This window comes from Dysidea avara, chromosome 2 (genome assembly GCF_963678975.1).
Source record: "Dysidea avara chromosome 2, odDysAvar1.4, whole genome shotgun sequence".
NCBI classification, from domain to species: Eukaryota; Metazoa; Porifera; class Demospongiae; order Dictyoceratida; family Dysideidae; genus Dysidea; species Dysidea avara.
In genome coordinates this window covers 40,824,523-40,836,441 of record NC_089273.1, presented here as the reverse complement: position 1 = coordinate 40,836,441, position 11,919 = coordinate 40,824,523, and the positions used below count along the sequence as shown (strand labels likewise).

Genomic DNA, 11,919 nt, shown 5'->3' with positions numbered 1-11,919 from the left:
TCTTGATGTAATAATGTTTTTAATATTATTAATGTAACATGTCTTTTATAGGGCAATATCTTAAAGAAAACTACCGATGGCTCTTGAACTTTGATTTTAATGCTATGTGAACGAATTTAACCCTTTATTATCGAATGGCTAATATATTGCCATAACGAGTGCCCTTTATAAACGGAGCCATAACTCCTTTTTCGTAGGGGCTACGAAGCTGAAATTGCTACCAAACTGCTCAGAAGGACCGGGCGTTTCTAATGAAGTTTACCGTTTGGCGATAGGAAGAAGCATGGGCAAGTTATGGCACTTGGCAATATAAAATAGCGTATACAAAACAATAATACCTGTTTAAAACTCTATGTTCGCCTTCTCCCTGCTACTAGGAGGCTTTAGTTGGAATTACTCCATTCCCCACGTGATAAGGATTCTAAAAATAAATAGAGTGATGTCATCGTGTTGATTAGTAAGATGGCGGCGCCCATCTTTCAATGCCATGGCGATACGGAGAAGATACGCTTTCTTCGCTTCATAGCGCGTGAGTTGTGTGTGTGATCTGTAAGTATTCTAGCTGTGTTGGTAGAAGAGAGAGATGGCTATCAAACGATATATAGCTTGATGGGTTAATTAATGGGTGGGGTCCACTCGTATCGCCCACAGTTCACACAAGCCATAAAAGTTTTCACACTTGCGGTTTTGTAAAAAAAACTTCGGTAATAAAGGGTTAATATAATGATGTAATCACGTGATCTCACGTGATGTGAATAATAATGCTTTTTGTGGGTTGGAGAAAGGGCTGATTAAAGGGGGTGGCACAATGCACATATGGTACCGTTGCTCAACCAGCTGAAGATGCCGCTACATCTAGGGTACTCTGCTGATGAATGTCTGTACTTTCATCAGCGAATGATGAACACTTATAAAATCTTTTTTGTTGTTTTCTTTTTTTTCTAAAATGATTCGGGTTTCAGCTAACTAGTCTACCTCAACTTTTCTATCCAAAGAGTGCTGAATAGCTGTGTTTAGTTGGATTGAGGTCTAGAAGATTATCTGACATTTCCCGACTTCATCCTTATTAACAATCGTGGAAAGCAAAGTCCGTTCATAGATCCTGCATGATATTATTTACTGTCATCTTATCGAGAAGCCTTACAAGTGTCAGAAAAATGAAACAGACAAGCAAGAAGTCGATGCTAACAAGTATTCTTTCACGATGGTAAGTTGCATACAATCACGTGCTAGTGTATGTGTGCTGTGCGTGCGTGAGTGCGTGCGTGCGTGCGTGCGTGCGTGCGTGCGTGCGTGCGTGCGTGCGTGAGTCAGTGATTGAGTGAGTGAGTGGGTTAGTGAGTGAGTCAGTGAGTGAGTGAGTGAGTCAGTGGGTGAGTGAGTGAGTGAGTGGGTGTGTGAGTGAGTGAGTGAGAGAGAGGGAGGGTGAGTGAGTGAGTGAGTGAATGAGTGAGAGAGAGAGAGTGAGTGAGTGGGTCACACACACAATCATACAGTGCATAACATCACAGTATAGCTCAGCACAGAGCAGCAAGTATTGCAAAAGCAACACAGTTGTCAGCATACAAGTAAATAAATAGATTAATTAATTAATCAAATTCATGGCTAATTGTATATGCCATCACTACTTAAGGCACCAGGCATGACAATAATACCAGCAAAAATTAGAAAGAGACACACAGATGATGACTATGCCAAGGTATGCACTATAACATTATTAGAGTATTTTGTAAGCCTTTAGCCATGTCCCTTGTTGTACACCCAATGTTGGTAATGGCTACACATGTATGATCACACTATTGCTAGTATGACTAATGTGGTGTGCATACTACTCTTATAAGGATGTGCCAGTTTGGACAACAATATCACACCTGTGTTAGTGTGTTGTGATCATTACTGTATTTACAGTGTAAGATATAATTTTCATTAATTTTGTCAAACAATGTTTAGGAGTAATTTTTATTAGCTGGCTAACAAGTACTGTACAAGCTGCATTTGGCCAGTCCTTAGTCTGTGATTGCATGGAATCCCTTGTCAGCCTGCTTGGATTGAATCCCTTGGCTCGATCTACACTTAAAATTTATGCATAAAATTGAAATAACTTCATACAGACTGATATACTACAGAAAACATAATAATTATAGTTAGCTACCTATGTAGCTAGCTGACTTCATAAAAGTGTTAATAAACATGTGTTGCTAACTACAACTGTGCAATAGCTATACATGAAAAAATCCTAAAGCAACACTTGTTAATAGCTTGTGTCCAATGTACTGTTTATTTCTTTATGACATGTGTCACATCACAGTGTTCATGGACACTGTTGCAATCAGCAATCCTGCAAGCACTATCCACACTGGTCCAACGATCAGACTGAAACCTACAAATGAACAAGTATCAAGTAGTGGAAATATTTGCATTGGTTTTACACAAGTTCTATGTAATGCACAATAAAACTTCAAAAGGGATACATTAGTAAATGGTACCAGTATCAACTGTACATTTTATACTTTGTAAACTATTATAAAATATGTATCCTCCTGGATTATATAACTTGTAAGTACCATGGCTAGCATCAGTACTTGCTTCTATTCCAAGTTATGTATGCTGGAACCTCAGTTATCCAAGCCCATTGGATCAGGGATAGGCCCTTGCCTAATATGCCCAAAATTTTACCTATTATGCTTTTGAGCATTGCTAAAAAACTAAGCCTATTATGCTTTAAATTATTCTTTCAAAATCAAGATTATGCTCTTGAACTGGCAATTGTATTACATGTTTCCTGACTGTTGTACAGTATTAGAGTAAGTGACTGCTCTATCAGAGTATTTCGATCTTATTTCTGCAAAGTGTGAATAACCAGCAAAGAATGAAATGGTATAATAAGTTATATTATGTGATTTTAAATATGAAGTGCACTAATAATACTATTGGCAGTGATTATTTGCTGTCTTTCAGGCGTGTGTATTGTGCATTTAAAATAAATTTTCAAATATTGTCCCTGGAATTATGCTTGGTGCTTTTGGTTACCTATTATGCTTTAAATTATGCTGAAATAATCAGCAGGGGCCTAATCAGGGTTGGTCCATAAGTCTGAAAAGTCTGTATCTCTGAAACTGTGTATAAAAACTTAAAATAGCATAAAGAAAAAAAATTATTTTCAATATTTACAGCTACCCTAATAGAACAGTCACTACTCTAATGGAGCCGTCATTTCTGTTGTTTGGTTAATGAATCCAGATAAGTGGAGTCTGGATAACTGAGGCTCCACTATACATAGAACAATATCCCGTAGTTTGCATACTACGCCTCTTTTAACAATGAAGATAATGTTTAGAAATTGAAACACAGAATTCTATAGAATTTAGTAACCTGTGTTGTGGTAGCTGTACATATGTACATACATACACCCATCCCTCCCTCCCTCCCTCCCTACACACACACACACACACACACACACACACACACACACACACACACACACACACACACACACACACACACACACACACACACACACACACACACACACACACACACACACACTTGGAACCTAGGAACCAAGTACCATGAATAGCGGAGCAAATTGTACACATCACAGAAAAGACGATGTCTTGTCAGATCTCCTTGGTATTTGAAACGTCTTCCACAAAAATGTCTTTCCTGGGATGCTCTGTTGACAGCACAAGTGTTTCCTTCCCTACACTGTGCCACCTCATCAACAGCTATTGCACACAAGTTAGACAACCTTTCATGATCTTTACATACCACATACCAATCCTCAATACTAATAGCCCGAAAGTCATACATCACTTCTTGGCACCAGAAAATGTCCTTTTCTTCAATACATCTCCAAACAAATGTTACTTTGGCAATCTGTCACTAGTCATACGGCCCAGGTGACCAAGCCACCATAGCCTTTGATTCACAACAAAATCAGGTGTCGACCAATACAGACCAAATTTTCCAGATAATGGTTGGGTAGTAATGTGATTTTGCCATTGTTGGAATCTATAGACACACCCAAAATTGTTCATACACAACAGTTATGAAATGTGGTTAACCTTCCCACATCAGGAACCTTCAGAGTTCATGTCTCTGCTCCATATAGCAAAATAGAAATCACCACAGCCTTATAGACAGCTCTCTTAGTATTAATGGAGAGGGTGCGATTAAGGTAGATCAGTACCCTCAGGCAACCAAAGGCTTTAGAAGCCTTAGCAATTCTACAGCTACTCTCTGCAGTGATCTCACCATCACTAGACAACTTGGAACCTAAATAAGTAAAATCTCTCACCATATCCATCTCGCCACCTTTAACCACCACTGGGAAATCACCACCCTCACCAAATGTGGGTCCCACCACCAAACCTTTTGTCTTAGGCAAGCTAACAGTTAGACCATAAAAACTTGTCACTTGTACAAATCTCCTACAAATTGACTCAAATGTTATATAAGTTACAGTGTACAAAGCAAGGTCATCGGCAAACTGTGACTCAGTCACCTGCACTTTCGATAACCTAGACTTTGCAGATCGATCTCCCACCAGCTTTCTCCCATGTTTATGCAAAATAGGAATTCCAGCCTCTCCACTCTGACTACACAACCTGGTCACCATTGCATTAAAATAGATGTTGAATAAAGTCGGTGCCATGGTACAACCTTGCCTCAAGCCATTTCGAACCTCAAAACAATTGGTAACAACACAACTCCAGCCTGCATCCCTTCATGGAAGGACCTGATAATGCTCAGCATTGTAGCAGGCACACCACACTTAACCAAGACAGCCCACAGAGCATTCCTAGGTACAAATCATAAACTTTCTTCACATCCACAAACATCATAAATAGTGAGTCCTCATGTTCCCTAGTCTTCTCCTTCAACTTCTAGCCACAAAAATCATGTCCACGCAACCTCTTCCCCTCTGAAATCCACATTTGCGAGTCTGGTAACAACTCTTCAGTGATCACCTGAAGCCGTTCCTGAATAATTCTACCCATCACTTTCCCTACAACATCCAACAAGCTAATCCCTTACCAGTTGTCACAGGATTGGAGGTTGCCCTTTTGGGCACTGGTACATCACAGCGTCCTTCCAATCCTTAAACACTTCTCCTTCCCTCCACACAGCCTCCATCAAAGTAAGCAACCTGCTATGCAAAGCAGGACCACCACACAAAATCATCTCTGGAAGGATCCCTGATAGTCCACCTGCTTTCCTCACCTTCAGGCAAGACAAGGCAGTCTTCAGCTCCTCCATTATAGGGGGATTATCAAGATGTAACATTGGCTCAAGAGCAGGAATAACAGCAACTACTTCATTATCATAGATACTCTGGACATTAAGGACTTTCTTAAAATGTAACCAGACTTGACAAAACCAGGCTTCCATACACATCCAGATTTGTGACTTTAACGAACCATAACTCAATGCAGGAGTATGCTATTGCTTTCACATTTTGACCTGTGCTTGGTTAATCCAAAAAACCGATTGTGTAAAAATTGTAGCGTAATAGCATATATACTGAGTGGCGAAGTTGCAAGTGGTTAAACTCAAAGAATTGGATGTGTGTGGAAGCCTGGTTTCATCAAATCCAGTCACAAATGCTCAAATGTTGGTACCAACGATCAAGTACCTCCTCAGGTTCCTTAGTTAATTTACCATTATCCTTCAGAACTGGACTGGGCTTCACTGGCCTCCTGCACCATGAACTCGCTGTAACTTATAGATACAGTCCCATCTAGTTCTACCATCCTTCACAGCTTCCTCACCTTCTGCAGCAACTTTCAAAATCCACTCCCTTGTGGCATTAGAAACGGCCTTCTGCACCATATGTTGGAGCCTTCTAAAAGTTCATTTACAAGATGTTGTACCAACTTGTAAGTATCTTGAATGTGCCTGGTTCTTCTCCTCTATCAGTGGTTTCAGCACATTGACACTTTCATCAAACCACTCTGGGTTACAGCGGACTCATCTACCAATAGACTCTTCAGCATAGCTTGTTATACAAGATTGCAGATGATTCCAATGCTCTTCTGCTGTATTCTCACAGAGGCTCCAATCAGACAACTGCTCCTCCCTTGGCTGCACAGTACACAAGAGATGCATCTCAGGCACAGCAAACCTGTGCAAAGCAAATGGTAAGGGGCACTTATTAACACCTGCTGTCTGTGGAAGCATCATTCTCAGTCTGCCTCTTACCAAATAATAATCTGTCTAGCAGTTAGCTCCTCTTATCACCTCCACATCCAAACAGCATCTGCTTTGGTTGGTCTTCGTCACTATAAAATTGATCATATGGCAACACTTGGTTGCCAGGTGCACCCAAGTGCCATGATGCATTGTTTTCTTCTCAAAACAAGTATTCATCAAAGTGAGTTGATTTGATTCACCAAACTGAAGAAACTCTTCAAAAGCAAAGTTTCTTTCTACAATCCCATGTAGTTCCAAACCCACAAGCCATTGGCAGAATCAAACACACCCACCCAAACATTAAAATCTCCCAATATCACAAGGGTGTCACTCAGAGGGACATCATCCTACGTATGTATTCTACAATTGTTCCAAAAACTGGGCAAGAGGAGCCTTGGCAGTTGGTGCATAGGCACAGACAATAGTCACAAAAGTTTCATCTGATTCCTGCCAATGTTGTTGAGTCCATTTCAACCTAACCACAATCACCCTAGAGCTATTTGGCTTCCGTAGCTCACCGGCTTACCTCCATGCAGCTGTAGCTCTATTATTCAATACAATACCTACACCTTCCCTCCAAGCAACCATATCACCAGCACCAGGAGTAGACCTTCTGGTATCTGCAAACACTGCAAAACACTGCCCAGGGGTCACCACGAGGAGGCGCCAACAAACATAGTCTTGATAAAGACTGACACACACACAAACATACACAAAAACAATTGTGGCATTATGTTCTAACCTGATGGGGTTCTTTGCAGCTCTTTAATTAAAACAGCCATTCCTAGTGCATGGTGATGTATCACATGACAATGTAGAAGCCACCATCCTGGATTATCCACAACAAATCTAATTACAGTGTATCCTCCATATGGCACTATGATCGTATCCTTTCTTGGGTATTTTTTTCCTGTGCTGTACAAGCCATCAGTGACATTCCTCCACTTTATTTCTTGTATGAAGTTGTTTTCATCTCCAATTGTGACAAACCTAGTTGTACAAGAACTGTTGTCTGCATTTACAACACATTCAATATTCTCAGTAGACCTTACAAACAAGCCATTAGAGTCATAGGTAGGATAACCTATGTCAATAACATAAAAGTAATGACCATGAATATGTATTGGATGGGCAATACCGATATGCAGGTCTGGATTTGCCACCCTATTGGTAAAGACCATTTCAACTACACTGCCCTTTGGTAGATCATTAATGTCTATAACTTGAGTACAAGCACACTGATTAACAATAGATGTATCACAACCTCTTCTTGGGCAAATTGCGCCTGAATTTTCAAAGTCATTAAAGTGTGTCACTGGAGGATAAGCTGGAAATCGAAAGGTTACTCCATCAACAGCACTACCAAATGTTGTAGCCTCCCCTTGAAAGCCCCAATTAAGGAATATTGTCTTATTAGGATAATAAATAGCATCTGGAATGATGTCATCTTCGAGCTCTTCAATCACCTCAAAATTAATACAGTCATAGATGCTGCCATACACAGTGTATGGGCAATTGACAGCAATACATTTTGATAGATCATTACATTCCCAAGTTTCATTAATATTGGAAATATCCATAGTTTGAACATCTGTATAGTGCAGTATCGCTTCTGCTCTATGGTAATTAATCGGGTTAAAGAATACTTCATTGTTGCTGAGGTCTATGTCTTCTAATGTCTGTGCCCATATCCAAAAATTTCTCTGCTCTGTGTTGTTTGCATGGATAACCACGTCATACCTTTCACCACCATAAATTATGACATAATCTACATTTTCTATTGGCTTTATTGGATTGCCATCAGAAGTAATTACTGTCAACTTATGTCCTTCAACTGAGAACCTGAATGGATTAGACTCTTGTGCACCAATAAGCCTGAAGCGATATCTGCTACCACGAACAACATTAAAGTAGTTCAGACTTTGAGGCTTAATATTTGTCTGACCATTTTCATCAAAGTGCCTTCCTTTATCATTGATAATACCTGACCAAAATGGTATAACTCCAACAAATGAACCGTCTGTTGATCTGGTATGCCTATACATTGCATATGGTGGGTCATTTTCTTGTGACTCTTTAAACCAAAAGTGTTGAAGCCCATAAGTTAAATGATCAGTGAGAAATGATTGGCCATACCAGTCCATTAGTATGAGTGTATGTTGATCTGGAAGATCTTGATCATATGAATTTCCTGGAACTGTGTCCTTTACGATTAGCGCGCCATATAATCCATCAATTCTCTGAAGACCACTATGTGCATGGTACCAGTGTGTTCCTGATGGAGAAGCTTTGAATATGTAAGTAAAGTGATGTAGGGGTTCAATGGGAAGTTGTGATATAAAAGCAACTCCATCATTCCCTGTTGTACCAACCTGATGTATTCCATGCCAGTGAATGGTTATGCCTTCTCGACTTATTAGTTCATTATAAACAGTTACGTTGAGTGTTTGGTTTTCATGAGCAATGATAGTTGGTCCAGGCATTTGACCATTGACAGTTATGATTGGTCTGTAGGTTCCATCAGTTTGGATAGGTTTCATAGCTAATTTTGTGGTATCAGCGCCTGGTAAAAGTGTGATCAAAGTTCCACTGGAATCAAAAGCAGCCCGGTATCCTCTTAATTGTTTGAGTTCGGCAGTATTGTTATAGTAAGTCATGGAGGTAAGATATTCAATCTTCAGTGTAATATTACAGACACTTTCAGCAGATTTTCCTTCCGTACAGTCAATAACCTTTTCCTGTGGGTTATATCCTGATTCAATACAGTATCCAATGCTAGCAATACTTGCTAGCAATATCAATGTTGTTAACATCTAAATACATAAACCATTAATAAAATAATATTTGCATGTAATTACATACATTGAAACACATGGTAGAGCGAAAGAAATTACACCAGTGTGTGCAGGATAGTATTACAATTCCTCATTGTTACCTTTACAGTAGGCTTGTGCCAATTATGCCGGCATAATTTCAAGCATAAAAGGCTAGCAAAAGCATTAAGCATTATTCCAGCATAATAGGACGAATTTCAAGAATTTTAATTAAATATGCAACGCACACACCAAAAATACTGCACAGCATGAACACACTGCATACTATTACTACATTTCATTGCAAATAACCTTGCAGTGTTACTTTCTTGACTACACTTTATAGAAATATTATAGGTTTTCTAGAAGTAATCCCAGAACTAATTCATGCATAAGTTATAATCTAACAAAGGTAAAAATAGGCGTGGATGAAGGGATGCTGCACTCAGTGACCTGTTTCAGTATAGGGTCATTCCATGTCAAATTACAGAGAACGTTTTGGGGTCACCTCTTGGATTTTGACAAAACTTGGTGTGTTTGTAGTACCTATGGTGTTCATTATATTACCCATAACAATGTTTGTCTAGCCTCATAAACCACATGGTTTCTGATTTATGACCACAAATATTTTGAATATTTCATGAAAAATTGGTTTGTCTTGGGTTACAAAGTCAACTGTAGCTCATCAATGTGTTGATATTGTAAAATAAAATTTTCAGCGATTAAAGACTGTTAATTGATCTTTCAAGTAATCCATAAACTATGGGATATCAATGTAATTAAGGTTCAAAAAGGCTCCATTAAAAACTTTAATCCTTACTATTTCAGAAGGTGCTGCTTCGAAGTTTTTAGTGAATAAATGGTCTATTGTAGATAAAATTTTTGTGGTGGGGCCACAATGGGTTCAAGAGATATGATTAAATATCTTGTGGTATGTAGTGGAATTTGTAGTCTATTATTGATATATGAGAGTGTACACCTCTAATAATGACTCCTGATAAGGCCATGCCAACTTTGTTTTACACAATGAAGGTATCCAAGTAAAGTGCAACCTGTATTAGTGACCACCTGTATTGAAAGACCACCAGGTTTGTTCTGCAATTTATTTAGTTGTATAGTTTTCAAATGCAGCCAGCTTATATAGCTTGCAAAGGCTTTACAATGACCAGCTAATGACACCACATCAGTTGTTCAGTTGAGCATGTAGCAACATACCTGCTGCTTACTTTGGGTATTGTAACGAAGATTATTCGAGACAACAGGGACGTTGCTTTCAGCTCGTACGTGCAATCCATGGTATGAGAAAACTGCACTCTTTTGTGCTAATCTCAGATAGCAGAGTGTAAATAAAATTTTACTCATAATTTGATGTATTCAGGAAAGAAAGAATTGCTCTAGCAAAGAATGAAGCTTCACCAGAATCGATTGCTGGATTTATCACTTGTTTACATGAAGGGAATTGGTGGTTAACTTGTATGCATGAAGTTTGCAGTGACACTAAGGAAGTGAAGTTGATATTTCTGTATCCACACATTCCATCAAACTCGTTCAAGTACCCAGAGCTCCAGAATATCCACACTATACCAATGAATAACATTCTAACTCTCATAGACCCAAGGACAATAAATGATTGTGTGTACTCTGACAAAAAAGAAATGACTTTTGCTACCAAACAGCATCACACTGTATCAGCACAGTAACAAACTTGTATTACCGGCATGCCTTTGTCACAACCTGTCTATATATGCATACATTTAACTTGCAGTTGAATCAAAGAGTCTTGTGTGTCTGCAAATCTAAATCAACAGAATGGGATTCAAGATGTGCAATACTGCATGGGATATCTACTATAATACCGTGAACACCGCTATCTATCTATCTCTTAATCCCATAGAGACCCCACGCTGAACCTTTTGCAACTAATAGGTGAATGTCTGACAAGTATCCACAAAAATATTCTAATCAGAACATTTTGTTAGAGCAAAGGTTAGGGATGCGGCAATTATGCCAGCGTAATTTCAGGCATAATAGGTATGTGTGGGAATCAGAAATTATGCTAGCATTTTGAGGTGATAATTAAGCTTTAACAGTAGGAAAATCCAAAGATTGCACAATTCCGTTAAGAAAGATCAAGATACTCTAATAGAGCAGTCAGAAACTCTAATAGAACAGACACTGAATATTATATACTCTAATAAAGCAGTCACATCCGACTCACATTGAAATGAAATACTCTAATACAGCAACTAGGTAAAGAATTCAAGACTATTTGAAGCTTAAACATCAAAGAAAATGGTCTGATACAGCAATAAACTGGTATTATTAGCCAGTTATGGTGGCATGATTTTGGGAATAATGGGCAATTCTCAAAAGCATAATAGGTGATTTTTTGAGCACTGCTCAAAAGCATAATGCTCAATTTTTGGAGCATAATAGCCTCATGCCTAGCAAAGGTCAAGACATGGTTAATTATCAACTTCATCAAATTAAGCTGTTAAACATACCAAATGAAAGCTTTTTCTTTGAGTTTTAAAGTGGTGCAATTCATTTTAAAAACACCCAAGTTATGATGCTTTGAATGGTCACAAGTACAGCTAACATAGAATACTTAATAAGCCACTTCTGGGAAGTCATAAAAGCAATGTGTGAAGGGACACATATGACCACTTGGGATACCCACGCACCAATTTTGTCCAATTATGAGGGGGTCATGTGCAAAACTTTGGTGAACTGATATGGAATTACCCATACAGTAAATTCAACTAAATAAATTGCAGCACAAAGGTGGATTTTCAATACAATTGGTCACTAATACAGGTTGTACTGTACTTGGACACCTTCATTGTGTAAGACAAAGTTGGCATGGCCTTATCAGAAGTCGTTATTAGAGGTGTACACTCCCATATAACAATAA

At 38.8% G+C, this 11,919-nt stretch overlaps 1 protein-coding gene across 2 annotated transcripts in view; it reads right to left on the bottom strand.

Annotated features, from left to right (window-relative positions):
• Positions 1 to 2,073: 2,073 nt before the first annotated feature.
• LOC136247333 (uncharacterized) overlaps positions 2,074 to 11,919 on the bottom strand; it is a 34,116-nt gene continuing 24,270 nt past the window's right edge. For both annotated transcript variants that reach the window (XM_066038958.1, XM_066038956.1), the window contains exons 2-3: positions 6,935 to 9,005; positions 2,074 to 2,380 (exon numbers count right to left, since the gene is read on the bottom strand). In XM_066038958.1, coding sequence (XP_065895030.1) covers positions 2,298 to 2,380; positions 6,935 to 9,005 — 2,154 coding nt within the window. In that variant the 3' untranslated portion in view covers positions 2,074 to 2,297. The remainder of the gene's footprint in view (positions 2,381 to 6,934; positions 9,006 to 11,919) is intronic.